Below are 14,947 nucleotides of genomic sequence, written 5' to 3'. Positions count from 1 at the left end.
TCTGTATTTCACTGTTACTAAGATGCATTTCTAAATTTTAGATCAAGAGTATATATACTTAAGATTTATTTATTAATTATGTATACAGTGTTCTGTCTGCATGTATCCTTGCAGGCCCAGAAGAGGACACCATATCTTATTACAAATAGTTGTAAGCCACCATGGTTTCTGAGAATTGAACTCAGGACCTCTCTTAACTTCTGAGCCATCTTTCCAACCCATATATATATACATACTTTATTAACTGAATTTATAGATAGTTGTGAGCTGCCATGTGAGTGCTCTTAACTACTGAGCCATCTCTCCAGTCCCACAATTGTATATATACTTTTGACTTGATATGTGTTGAGAAATTATATCGTGCTAGTTTATTCTTCCACTCCAACTATGTAGGTGACTTCTTTTTTGCATGTCATTAGTATACCAGGCAGTACAAGCCCAATAACTGCAGAGTATCTTATTTCAGCTCTCTTGGAGTTATATACAGGCTTTTTTCCCCTCAGTTTTGCCATATATTCTGTATCTTTTTATATATAAATTTGTACAATGTTCTTGTATAATTGACTAAGTATTTTAGAAAAACTTTGAAAGCTAAAATAATGAGGTATAATTTGCTTCCTTTATTAATATTTTTATGAAAGTGAATGTCTTTTTTTTTAAAACTTATTTATTTATATATAGTATATAGTATTCTGGGCACCAGATCTCATTATAGATGGGTGTGAGTCACCATGTGGTTGCTGGGAATTGAACTCAGGACCTCTGGAACAGCAGTCAGTTTTCTCAACCTCTGAGCCATCTCTCCAGCCCCCTGAAAGTGATTGTCTTACTGATAAAGAATATAAAAAATCCTATGGAGTTTTAAGTATAAATGCTTTTGTATATTATTCATTAAATTTGACACTATTATAGTTTATAATAGTTTTATTTAGAAAGTAAATTACATTAGATGGGTGGAAAATCCTTAAAATTGCCTTACTGATCTGTGGTCTTTACTTTTTAATTTTTTTATAGATACTGTACTCCAAGGTACTTGGATTATGAAGATTTGGAACGCAAGTACTGGAAAAACTTAACTTTTGTGGCACCTATTTATGGAGCAGATATTAATGGAAGCATATATGATGAGGTATATATATACATATATGTGTATGTATTTATGTTGTGGTTTTTAAAAGATCGGTGATACTGCTTTTATTTATTATTTTTAGATATCCAAGAAGTACTCAGTTGTACTTACTTTCTTTTTTTTTTTTAAATATTTATTTGTTTGTTATGTATACATAATTCTGTCTGCGTGTATGCCTGAAGGTCAGAAGAGGGCACCAGACCTCATTACAGATGGTTGTGAGCCTCCATGTTGTTGCTGGGACTTGAACTCAGGACCTTTGGAAGAGTAGGCAATGCTCTTAACCACTGAGCCATCTCTCCAGCCCTGTACTTACTTTCTTCATCATATTTTATTTATTAGCTTTTGGGTGTCTATACTTTTTCAAGTATGAGAGAAAACACCAGGATTCTTTCTTGCTCCTTTTTCGTTCTTTCCCTCCCTAATGCTCTCTTTTTCATTTTATTTTAAATTTTTATGTTTATTACCTTAAATTATGTGAATGTATGTGTGCCTGTGGTTGAGGATATACATATATGTGCAGATACTTTTGGAGGTTTGAGCCATTGGATCCCTTGGATTTGATGTAAAGGTGGTTGCGAACCTTCTGTGTGAATATTGGGAACCAAATTCAGGTCCTCTGAAAGATCAGTATTCACTATTAGCCACTGAGTCACTTTCTAGATCTCCCTCACCCTTTTTTGTCATCTGAGCCAGAGTCTTATATAGTTCTGACTAACTTAAAACTTGCTATTCAGCAGAGGATGACCTTGAACTTCTAATCCTTTTGACCAATACAGCTATAGTTGTTTCGATTTATATCTGGCGTCTTTGTTTTATTCCATTGATTAGCCTGCCTGCTTTTGTGGTAGCACGATGCTGATGCACTGATGCCATTTTTATTACCTTTGGTGTGTTTTGCTTGAGATCAGATATGCTGATACCTATGGCATTACTTTTTTTGCTCAGGTGACTTTGACTCTTTTTATGCATCCATATGCATTTTAACATTTTTCTCATACTGTGAACAATGGCATTGGAATTTTGATAGGGATTGTATTGAATATATAGACTGCATTTCAGAATATTACCTTTTCTGTTCTGTAAGCATGGGAAGTCCTTTCATCTGCTAGTGTCTTCCTCAGTTTATTCTTTCTTTTCTGTGTTTCTTTTCATTGAGATTGTATATTAATAATATTTTCCTTTTCTTTCTTACCTCCATATCCCCCTACACCCCTCCCTTTTCTTGCTCAAATTCATGACCTTTTTTTCAATTGTTACTATATGCATATATGTATTTTTATATACATTTATATTTTTAAATATAACTATTTGAATCCATGTAATGTTTCTTGTGTGTATGTTTTCAGGGCTGACTCTTGGCACTGAGCAACCAATTGGTGTGCTCTTTGCTGTGGATGGTCACCTCTGCCATTCTCTGCTTTCCTTAGTGAGCTGTAGTTCTTGTAGAGTGGAGATAGACTTTGCTTTTCCCATTCAGGTTAGCGTGTGTGTTAGTGTCCTTCTTCAGCTCATGTTTAGGCAGTCATGTTCAGAATTTATGGATAAAGCTTCTTATGTTACTAGGAGAAACAATCTTACAGCAGTGTCCCTCATCCTTTGGCTCTTATATTAGTTCTGCCCTATCTTCTGCAATGTTTCCTGAATCTTCACTGTAGGAGTGTTTTGTAGATGTATCCATTGGGACTAGCTCCACAAATCTGCATTTTGATGGCTATAGTTTTATATACTATTAATGCCTATTGCATAGATTTTAGTTTCCTCAATAAGTTGCAAACACTATATTTATCTGTGGGCATAAAGACAAATGACTATGTGGGTCTAGTATATTAGGGGTTGTAGATTCTCCTCCTATGACCGTGATTTCACTAACACTGAGTAATGGTTTCTAATTTCAAGCATGGTCTTCCTCTTGTCTTTAATCCAGTTAGAGAGCAGTTGTTACTACCAAGGTGTGTGTTTTACTACTGCATCTGCAGGGTTATTATGCCATGTTGGTCATTGATTGTTGGTCATTGATGTGATTCATAAGTATCATAGTTGGATAGAACTGTTGATTATCTCTGTCCTTTGGAAGCTTTCATGGCCCCTTCTGATACCATGCAAGCTTGTCCTCAGGGAAGGGACATTCAGGTCAATTTGAGCTTTAAGGCCTCTGGCCATGATGTTTCATGGCGGTGTTTTTGCATGGTATCAGAAGGGGCCATGAAAGCTTTCAGCAGTAGAAATTTACCTTCCACCACTATAGGTCAACTAAGGACAAAAGCAATAAATTGTATGTTTTGGGTTTCTCTTAGCCCTTGCCAGCAATATAAGTGAAAGTTACTCATGTCTGGTATTGGGGTTTTTCTCAGATAGTCTTTGGCCTTTGAAGGGATTTCCATCATCTCAGAAGAGAAAATCTCATTAAAATTATAATTTGTACATTGAGATGTGTGCCTTGTAGATTTTTTTTTAAGGTTAGGTAGCATTATGATATCTTGTGAGTTTTTCAACCACATTGTTATTTTACTTCCCTCCGTCCAAGCTCTGTATTCACCTCCATCCTCTTTCCTTAAGGTACCTCACCTTTCCCTTTTCCCCTTTCTGATCACTTGTATCATGCCATTCTCTTGTACCCTCTTCCCACCTTCTGTATTTTCCTACCTCCTGTTCCCCAAGGAGCCCGCACTTTTCTCACTCATGATCAGATTACTTCTATTTTGCTATTTTCTTCTCTATTGCTCCCCAACTCCCGTAACCCAATAATGGTCCCCTTTTACATTACTGGTTTCTTTATGTACTCATATCTTAAAATTTGGAGCTAGGAACCTCCAATAAGGAAATGTGACATTTGTCTTTTCTGTCTGGATTACCTCACTTAATTAATCTTTTTTAATTCTATCCATTGGCCTGCAAAGTTTATGATTTTGTTTTTCTTTACCACTGAATAGTATTCCATAGTGCATATGTACCACATTTTTATTATTCATTCATTGGTTATAGGACATGTAGGTTATTTCTTCTTCCTAGCTGTTATGAATAAAAGAGCAGTAAACATGACTGGGCTAGCATTGGTGGAGTATGATGTTTAGTCTTTTTGATATACATTGAGAAGTGGTTTGTCTGGTAGACTTATTTCCAGCTTTTGGGAATCAGTGACTGCACAAGTTTGAAATCCCACTAATAGTGAATGACCCTTACAACTCACCTTTTAACATTTGTTGTCTGCTGTTCCACTGGTCATTTGCCATTCTTTTTTTTTTTTTTTTTTTTTTTTTTGAGATAGGATTTTTATGTAGCTTTTGAACCTGTCCTGGAGCTAGCTCTTGTAGCCCAGGCTGGCATCAAACTCAACAGAGATCCACCTACCTCTGCCTCCCAAGTGCTGGGATTAAAGGCGTGCTCCACCACCACCCAGCTTCGTTTGTCATTCTTACTGATGTAAGATGAAATCGTAGAATAGTATTGATTTGCATTTTCATAATGGTTGTAGTGATGCACATTTTTAGAGATATTTTGGCATGTTGTGTCTTCATTTTCTTCTAATTCTAGGTAGTTTTTTTGTTTTTAATTTTCTTGATTTTTTTACTGTTTCCATTTCATCATTGAGTAGTGTGTTGTTTTAATACCCATGACTTTCTTTGTTTTCTGTTTTTTCTTGAAATTGATTTGTATTCTTTGTAGTCAGAATACAAGAAGTTATTTTAATTTTCCTGCATTTGTTGAGACTTGCTTTGTATGTGATATGTTTTAAAGAAAGTTTCATGTAATCCTGAGACAAATGTGTTTTCTGCAGTGTTTGGATGGCATGTTCTGTAAACATCTGTTAAAATCATTTGATTTGTGATGCCATTTAAAGCCTCCGCTTCTATTTTTTTGTTGGAGTGAACTACCAGAGCTACTGGTAGTAAAATCAGGCAGTATTACTGGTTCTTCCAGTGACAAATAGATGAACCATCCTTCCTTCCTTCCTGCCTTCCTGCCTTCCTGCCTTCCTTAACTTCCCTCCTCCCTCCCTCCCTTCCTCCCACCTTCCCTTCTTCCTGCCCTCCTTCCTTCGTTCCTTCTTTTCTAATACAGTCTGCTGACTAGTCTGTCCTTTGATTGGGAAATTGAGACTAAATAATATTTGAAATTATTATTGAAAGGTGTGTTCCTTTTGTTGATTTTGGAGTGTTTATTGTTTTGCTAATGATTCTTTGTTTAACAAATGTATTATTTTTCTCCTCCTGTAGCTTTTGGATGTCTCTAATGGTTGTGTTTACCACTCTCTTGAATCTGAAGAATTTCTTATTGTATCCCCTATAGAGTTGGCTTGATGTTCATTCATCTTTTTGCCTGTTTTTATTATCAATTTAATATTTAATTTCTCCCCCAGTCATAATAGATAGATTTGCTGGGTATTGTGTAGCCTGGGTTGGTTCTTGTAGTATTTCAGAATATGCACTGCATCTTTCTATGTTCTTCTGACTTTTAAAGTTGCAATTGAGGGATCATTTGTTATTGTGTGAGTCTGTCTTTTTTTATGACTTGATGGTTTTCTATTTGTAGTGCTTTATATGCTTTCTTTGTTCTATATATTTATTGTTTTAACTGTAGTATAACTTGGAGTTTCTTTTTCCAATTGCTTTTTTTTTTTTAAAGATCTATTTATTATGTATACTACATTCTGCCTCCATGTATGCCTGTAGGCCAGAAGAGGGCACCGGATCTCATTACAGATGGCTGTGAGCAACCATGTGGTTGCTGGGAATTGAACTCAGGACCTCTGGAAGAGCAGTTAGTGCTCTTAACCTTTGAGCCATCTCTCCAGCCCTACAATTGCTTTTAAAAATGCTTTTTATATGTGAATAAGCCCATGTTTCCCTAGGTTTGGGATTTTTTTCCTTCTACAGTTATCTTCCTTTAGAATAAATTTTCTTCTTAGTTTCATGCCTGTAATTCATTGATATCTATCTATCTATCTATCTATCTATCTATCTATCTATCTATCTATCTATTTTTGTCTTTTTCCTTTCTTCCACTTCAAATTCCTAAGTATTGATTCATGACTTGATGCATGCTAGGCATGTGTGCTTTCAATGAGCCACATCTCCAGGTGATTTGCTTTTCAAGATGTCCCCAAAAGTTTCCCTGTTCTGTTCATATTTTTTAAATTTTATTATTTTCTTTCAGTGTACCAATTCTTATACTTGGTCTTAAAAAGATTTCATTTGATTTATTGAATTTTTGATTCCCACCATCATTTCATTTGGTGTTTCTTAAATATTTGTCTTTATTGAATTACCTTCTCATATCCTGTATTAGCTTACCTGTTCTATCTATTCAGTTGTCTTTGTTCTCTTGTAATTCATTCAAATTTATTGATATCATCTTTCATTTTGTAAACATAGTTATCATTCTTTTGACTTGTTTGTGTATAATTTTGTCTGATCTTTTACCAGAGGATATTGCTCTGGAATTGGTCAATTTTAGAGTGGAGAAAAATATATAGCTCAATTAAAACAATAAAAAAGAAGAAGAAATGGCTCAAATTGGTGCTATTCAAAGGCTGTACATTGGTGCTATTCAAAATCTACATGGAGAGCTGAGTATATTGCTCACCGGTAGAGTACTTATTTACCTTGATTTTAGACGGCCCTGGATTCAGTCCCTAGTATTGACAAAACAAAACAAGCCGTAAAACAAAAAGACATTTTAATGGTTGCCAATTTCACTCTTGTGAGGTATGTGACCATTACAGACTCTAAGATATTATAATCCCCCTTTAGCCAATGAGTGAATGGGGAAAGTACGGACTTGTGTATTTATTAAGAAGCAAATATATGTGACAGACATTATTTTACTGACAGGAATAGATAGAATCAATGGCTAAGATGAATTGGCTGTTTGTTATTACTTGTATTATAATTTGAGGCAAATAGTCTAGGTCCTGTTTTTACCTTCAAGATGCTATAATCAAAAGATAGATATAAAAAGCCAAGGAAGAAAGACTTTGGCCTTGGTCATTAGAAAAATGCCAGAGAACTGCCAGATTTGAATGACAAAGAGTTTCAAAAAGTTGCAACATGTATTGCTGTGGGACTAATAGTCCCAGGACCCAAAGAGTTGCATTCGAGCTGCAAAACTGTATAGTGCTCCCATCACTTGTTGCTTCCAGAAGCTGTTGGGGAATACTATTTTTAGGTGTGTGACTTTTGTTTACGCTGTATTTGTTTAACTCTTTGAAACTGTGTTACTGTGCCTATCTAAAACACCTGATGGTTCTAATAAAGAGATAAGTGGCCAGTAGTGAGGCAGGAGCAAGGATAGACAGGGCTGGCAGGCAGAGATTATAAATAGAAGGAGAATGAGGTGCAAGAGAACAAGGAGAGGTGGACATCAGGAGCCAGCCACTCAGCTACACAGCAAGCCATGAAGAAACAAAAAAAGATATACAGAAAAGATAAAATCCCAGAGTCAAAAGGTAGTCAGGATAATTTAAGTTAAAAAAGTTGGCAAAAAAACAGCTAAGACTGGGCATTTATAATTAAGAATAAGTCTCTGTGTGTGATTGATTTGGGAGCTGGGTGTCAGGCCCTTCAAAGAATCAAGAGTAAAACGTCACACAAGAAGAAGCTGAGATTTACATCTGCCCAGTACTGAGCTGCTAGTGGATACATCCCAAAGTGTGAACCTACAGCCACACATGTTGCAGCTCTTTGAAACTCTTTGCCATTCAAACTTTGCCGTTCTATTGCATTTTTCAGTGACCAAGGCCCATAATCTTTCTCCTTTGGTTCTTTGTAGTTTTCTTTTTTTAACCTTAGCTCTTTGCCTGTTTATCTTTTTCTGCTTTTGCTCTCTCTTTTCCATTGTTACAGTTCTACCTGAGCTGTGGGACTTCTCAGAAGCCTTTCATCATATTGCATCAGTCACATTTGTCCTAACGGAAATGCAGGACTATTTATATCAATCCCAGGCAGAGGATGTGCTAGGTCTTTGGTCTTGGTGGTAAAGATTGAGGGAGGTACCATCTTGAGTTCACCAAGGCTTGTTGTCACAGAAGTCTTGTGCAAACAGTATGAAACAATTGTAGTTCAGACAATCTTTTTATGAGCCAGAGTTATGCTTTAGTAGTAAGCAATTATGGTTTCCAGAACACAGATATGGCTACTTCATTGGAGTTCAAAATGTGAGTGCTGCACATCTCTTTGGGATGGCAGCAAAGGTTCCTAGGAAGAGTTCCACAGCAGTCAATTGGAGTTAAATTGTCCTGGCCCATAACATCTTAACACATTTAAAGGAAAAAGAAATAAAATAGAATAAGTAGAGCTCAGGGTGATGGATTACACCTATAAATACAGGAAGAGATGAGTTTTTCATCATATGCTATATATTGAGTTTGTGGCCAGACTGGGCTATTTGAGACCCTATCTTTTTCTTTTTCTTTTAAAAATATTTATTTATTTATTATGTATACAATATTCTCTCTGTGTGTATGCCTGCAGGCCAGAAGAGGGCATCAGACCTCATTACAGATGGTTGTGAGCCACCATGTGGTTACGGGAATTGAACTCAGGACCTTTGTAAGAGCAGGCAATGCTCTTAACCACTGAGCCATCTCCCCAGCCCTTGAGACCCTATCTTAAGGAAGAAAGGAAAGATGGATAGAGGGAGACGAATGGAGTGCTTTTAATAATGGCTTATTATTTAACAAGAATTTGACAGTATTTAATAATGTTTAATTTTAAACATTGTTTTAAAAATGTTTAATTTTAAACGTTGTTTTAACAATGTTTAATTTCTGTTCTGCTTCCTCAAGATGGTGTGAATTCCTCTCGTTTTTATTCTCTCAAAAGGAAGGTAAAGTCTTGTGATTTAGATTTATTTTTTTAAGATCAACAAGGCTGTGCACATGTAAATGTAAAATATAAAGCTTGCTAGCTGTAGTGGCACATGTCTTTAAGAGAAAGGCAGATCTCTGATTTCTAGGCTAGCCTTTTCTATATAGAGAGTTCTAGGACAGCTAGCGCTACATAGAGATAACCTGTTTCCAAAACAACAATAAAACCAAACTAAATAAAAAAAAAACCATAGTGATTATTTCTTTGAGTTTTAAAATAACCTTTTTTTCCCCTTTAGTAGTATGTGTATGTGAGTGGCAAATGCCAGCCACAGGATGTCTTACAAGGCCAATTTATAGGAGCTAGTTCTCTCTTTAAATAATTTGGTTCTCAGGGACAGAACTCAAGTCTAGAGGCTTTAGTGATACTTACCTTTACTTTTTGAGGCATCTTACTGGCCCTTGTAATTAAGAAAAAAAAAAAAGACTTTCTCTCTGTGGGTGTATCCGCGAATATTCTACATGACTTTACATATTTCTAAATTTTGATGGACCTACCTAAAAAAAAAAAAAAAACCAACATTAAACCCAAAAACAGAAAATAAAGGTCCCAAAGCACACTACATTTCTGCTTTCTAAGGTGTTAGGAGATAAAGGAGATGTTCTGCTTTTTTTTTTTTTATGTAAAACTTAAATGGATCAGAGTTGACTTTCTGGCAGTTTCTGGGGTACATTGTTTCAGAAACCATAGAGCCATTCCAGGCTAGAATTTTTCGAGTTTTTCATCCTTGGCTTTGTGGTTATGAATTTTGAGAGTTTGAGATCCTGGGCAAGCTATGCCTTTCTACAGTCCTTTCAGATGAAGTGGCATCTGAGGACACTTGTCACTTTCATAGGATAAAATGAGATGACATAACTAAAAAGAATATATATTACTTTCCCTCCCTTATGCATTGGACAAATTTAGTTGCCACTTGTGATAATGTTATAGAAAAACAAGGCAAAGAAAATCTATGGACTGTAATGATACTCTCTAGCATAGTCTGATAAGATAAATTTTGTTTTGTACTTATCCTTGTAAGCAGAAGTGCAGTTTGCACCTAGCTGCTTATAATGTTTCTTCTGTCTGTCTGTCCAAGATTGACCAAGCAATGAAAATTGCTTGTTTAGAAGTCAACTACTTAGGAAAAGGAAGACCTTGCTGTGTGAGGCACCTGGATGGAAATTTTGGCATGTACCAAAACTCAGGAGATAGTTTGTATGATTTTTAAAAATTATTTTATTTCTTATGTATAAGTGTTTTGCTTGTATATGTGTCCATGTGTGCCTGGTGTTCATGAAGGCCAGAAAAAGGGTGTTAGTTCTCTGGAACTGGAATTACAGATGTTGTGAATCACCATTTCTAAGACTTAAGCTTAAGTACTTAAACTAAAATTTTAAACATAAGCTAAATCTTCACATACTGTCCTGAATAGATATGAAGAGAGTGGACAACTTTTTCTTATTCCTGATTTTGGTGGAATTGCTTTGTGTTTTTCTCCATTTAATTTGATGTTGGCTACAGGCTTGTTATAAATGGCCTTTATTATGTTTAGATATGTCCCTAATCTCTAATCCCTCCAGGACTTTTATCATGAAGGCATGTTGAATTTTGTCGAAGGATTTTTCAGCCACTTAATGAAATGATGATGTGATTTTTTTTTTCAGTTTATATATATGGTGTATTATATTTACTGATTTTCATATGTTAAACCATCTCTGCCTTTCTGTGACGAAGGGTCCTTGATCATGATGGATGATCTTATTGATATGGTCTTGGATTTGCTTTGCAATATTTTATTGAGTATTTTCACATCAATGTTTAGAAGGGAATTTGGTCTGTAATTCTTTCTTTGTTGAGTCTTTATGTGGCTTAGGTATCATGAAAACTGTAACCTCATAAAATGAATTTGAGAATATTTCTTCTGTTTCTATTTTGTAGAGTAATTTGAGGAGTGTTAGTGTTGCTTCTTTGAAAACCTGGTAGAATTCTTCACTCAACCATCTGTCATAGGGCTTTCTTTGATTGGGAGACTTTTAGTGACTGCTTCCATTTCACTAGAGGTTATAAGTCCACTTAAATTGTTTATTTGATCATGACTTAACTTTGTTAAAAGGTACCTGTTGAGAAAATTATGCATTTCTTTTAGATTTTATAATTTGGAGTATAGGTTTTCAAAGTCTTTTTAAAGGATTCTCTGGATATCCTTATCTATTGATATATCCCCGTTTTTGTTTCTGAGTTTATTATTTAGGATATTCTCTCTCTGCTTTTTAGTTAATTTAGATGAGGATTTATCTATCTTGTTTATTTTTCTCAAAGAACCAACTCTTTGTTCTACTAATTTTTTTTTTGTATTCTCTTGGTTACTGTTTTATTGATTTCAGTTCTTACTTTCTTGCATGTGCCCTTCTTGGCTTACTTTTCTTCTAGAACTTTCTTATGTGTTGTTAAGTTGCAAGTATGAGGTTTCTCCATTTTTTTTTTTTTTTGGCTAGGCATTTATGTCTATGAACTTTTTTCTTAACACCTCTTCACCTCTTTCATTGTTTCCCATGATTTTGGATATGTTGTATATTTGTTTTTATTGAATTTTAGAAAATCTTTAATTTCTTTTGTTAATTTCAGTCATGACCTAATATTTTTTCAGCAGAGAGCTGTTCAGTTTCCATGAGTTTGTAAGCTTTCTCCTGTTGATGCCCAGTTTTAATCCATGGTAGTCTGATAGGATGTAAGGCGTAATTTGCTTGTATCTGTTGAGATTTGCTGTGTTCCAAGTATGTAGTTAATTTTAGAGTGAGTTCCATGAGGTGCTGAGAAAAGATATATATATATATATATATATATATGTATGTATGTATATATCTTTATATATATTATATGTATGTATATATATATGTCTTTGGGTTCCTTTTTTGATAAAGTCAGTTAGCTCCAGCATTTCTTTCTTTAGTTTTATATTGATGGCATGCCAGTTGATGAGAGTGAATGTTGTAGTTTCTCACTCTTACTGTGTGAGAATGTGTGAGAGGGTCAATGTGTGATGTAAGCTGTAGTAGTGTTTCTTTACAAAAGAGGGTGCCCTTGTGTTTGGGGCATAGATATTAAGAATTAAATGTCATTTTGGTGGAATCTTTCCTTTCGTTGGAATATGTAGTATCCTTTCCCCCCTCTCTTTTGAACAGTTTTGGTTTCAAGTCTATTTTGTTAGATATTAAAATGACTATACCAGTTTGCTTCTTAGGTGCGTTTACTTGGGTTTTTTTTTTTTTCACAAACTTTAACCTGTTGTGATGTATATCTTTGTTGTTGAGGTATGTTTCTTGAATGGTCCTGTATTTATATACTTTCTCTTAATCTGTGTGTTTTTGTTGGGAATTTAAGGGCATTGATATTGAGCAATATCAACGACAATGTGAGTTAATTACCTTTATTTTATTATTGTTGTTGCTGGTGGTTGAAGTGAAATGTCCTTCTGTATGCTGTGAATATGCTTTATTACTATTATTGGTAATAATATTATTACTAATATTACTATAGTATTATTAGTAATGCTTTATTACTATTATTACTAAAGAAACTGCTTTGACCTAAGGCAGGGCAGAATATAGCTAGGCGGGAAAGCCAACCTGAATACAGGGGAAAAAGTCGGAATCTGGGAGATGCCAGCAGCCACCTAGGAAACAAGAAAGGAAGATGGGCGGTAACAAGCAATGAGCCTTGTGGAAAAATGTATACTAATGGGCTAATTTAAGGCGTTAGAGCTAGTTAATAATAAGCTTGAGGTAATAGGCCAAACAATTTTTAATTAACATTAAGCCTCAGAGTGGTTATTCAGGAATTGGCGGGCAGGACAGAAATCTCCAGTTACACGTGGTAGTAGTAATTAATGGTAGTGTGTATATGAACGCACGTGTGTGTGTGCATGTACATGCTACCCTTCTTTTGGTTTTATTAATGTAAGAATATTTATTGTCTTTGTTTTCATAGGTGTAGTTAATTAACCTCCTTGGCTTTGAGTTTTCCTTCTGTATGGGTGGATTTATAGATGGATATTGTTTATATTTTACATTATAATGGATTGTCTTTTTGTTCATTTATGGTGAATAAGAGTTTTGCTGGGCATAATAATCTGGGCTGGCATCTGTGGTCTCTTAATCTGCAGGACATCATTGCAAGCCCTTTTGGCTTTTAGAATTTCCACTGAAAAGTCAGATATAATTCTAATAGGTCTATTTCTCTTGTAGCTTTTAATACTCTTTCTTCTTTCTGTATGTTTAGTATTTTAAGTACTAAGCTTACTTAAGTTTAAGTGCAGCAAGGGTACTTTCTTTTCTAGTCCAGTCTATTTGGTGTTTCTTTGCTTCTTGTTCCTTCATAGGCATCTACTTCATTAGGTTAGGAAAATTTTTGGTGATGGTATTTTTGTTGACTTCCTCTGCTTCTATTCTTACTTTGGTCTTTTCATATGTCTCAGATTTTCTTGATGTTTCATATCAGGAAATGTTTTAGATTTACCTTTTTTTGATCAGTGTGATCATTTTTTCTAACGTATCTTCACTTGAGATTCTCTCTTTCATCTCTTGTACTTTATTGGTGATACTGCCTCTGTAGTTCTTGTTTGCATTGCTACATTTTCTGCTTCCAGGATTCCCTTAGTGCTTTCTTTATTCTATTTCCATTTTCAGGTCTTGAACAGTTTTTTTTTGTTTGTTTGTTTCCTTCTGTTTGTTTTTTCTTGGCTTTCTTTAAGACATTTATTCATTTCCTCCAATTGTTTTTTGTGCTTTCCTTGATTTCTTTAAGGGATTTATTCCTTTCTTCTTCATGGACCTTTATCATCTTTATAAAGTTGGTTTTAAGGTCTTTTTTCTATACTTCAGTTGTGTTTGAACATTGAAGACCTACTGTGATAGGATGGCTGGACTCTGGTGGTGACGTATTGCCCTGGTTGTTATGATTGTGTTCTTATGCTGGTATGTATGTATCTGAGTTTGGGCTGATTATAGCTCTAGGTGCTGATTTCAGCTTCTGTCTTGCTTGGGTGGGAGTTTTGTTCCATGGTTTCTGTTTCCTCTCTGAATTTTCCAGGACTGCTTTGACTGAGTGTTGCTTGTTTCTCTGGTCTGCTGGACTGGTGTGTTCATTGGGAAATGCTTGTTGGTGTTGGGTATTTGGGTAATGGAAGGCAGGGGAGATAGTCTGAGGGATCCATAGGAAGCTTAAACAAGAGAATGGGGAAATTGCTTAAGGCATTTTGTCACAATGCTAGGGACAACCCTGAGAATTTGGTCTAGCATAAGACAGAGGTGGGAATATCCATGGTTTTCTGGCAGGCTTTGCATATGGTTAACTACTGCCAGGGTTGGGGGATGGGATGCAGAAATTCATAGGGAAGGGAAAGGCAGTGAGGAATCATCTGTAAAATCCACAGACCCTGAGCATTGGGTCTAGGGAAACAGTGAAGTTTGTTCTTAGTTTGAGACAAAGTTTCATATGTAAATGGATGAAGATTTTCTTCTAAGAGTGTTGAATTACTTCTGCTTGGAACCACTTCTTTATTTACCTCAGATCTTTGGTGGTTAAGTCTTTAGGCAGTAAACCCTAGGTTTATAAGGTTTTTTCATTTCAATGAAGGTTTTTTCATTGACTGGACAGTCCCATCTCTCTACCCTAATTCTGTCCTTTCAATTCAAATATTTACCTTTAATATGAGCAGTCAGTCTTTTCAAATAAATAATTACTTGTGACAGAATTTGTTTCTTTGAAAAGATGATCTGTAGTTGCTAATTGTCTAGAATTCTGGAAAGAAAATAAAGCATTACTCTAAAACTCTTAAGCATTTCTTACTAAAGAATGCCATAGGAAGACCTGGAGAGATGACTTAAGAATACTTGTTGCTCTTCTGGAGGACTTCTCCGTAGCCTGAGAGTGCAACTCTTCAAGGGCACCTCCAGTATTCAAGGAGGAA

The 14,947-nt window shown here is 35.3% G+C and overlaps 1 protein-coding gene across 1 annotated transcript in view; it reads left to right on the top strand.

Annotated features, from left to right (window-relative positions):
• Kdm4c (lysine demethylase 4C) overlaps positions 1 to 14,947 on the top strand; it is a 172,856-nt gene that overhangs the window by 28,283 nt on the left and 129,626 nt on the right. Inside the window, exon 4 of the mRNA XM_085686138.2 lies at positions 1,015 to 1,129. Within this exon, the coding sequence (XP_085542264.2) occupies positions 1,015 to 1,129 (115 nt within the window). The remainder of the gene's footprint in view (positions 1 to 1,014; positions 1,130 to 14,947) is intronic.

The sequence above is a fragment of the Myodes glareolus genome, chromosome 3 (genome assembly GCF_982192425.1).
Source record: "Myodes glareolus chromosome 3, mMyoGla1.1, whole genome shotgun sequence".
Lineage (NCBI taxonomy): Eukaryota > Metazoa > Chordata > Mammalia > Rodentia > Cricetidae > Myodes > Myodes glareolus.
Note: the sequence above shows the minus strand (reverse complement) of the source record. Positions and strands in the feature narration are given on the sequence as shown.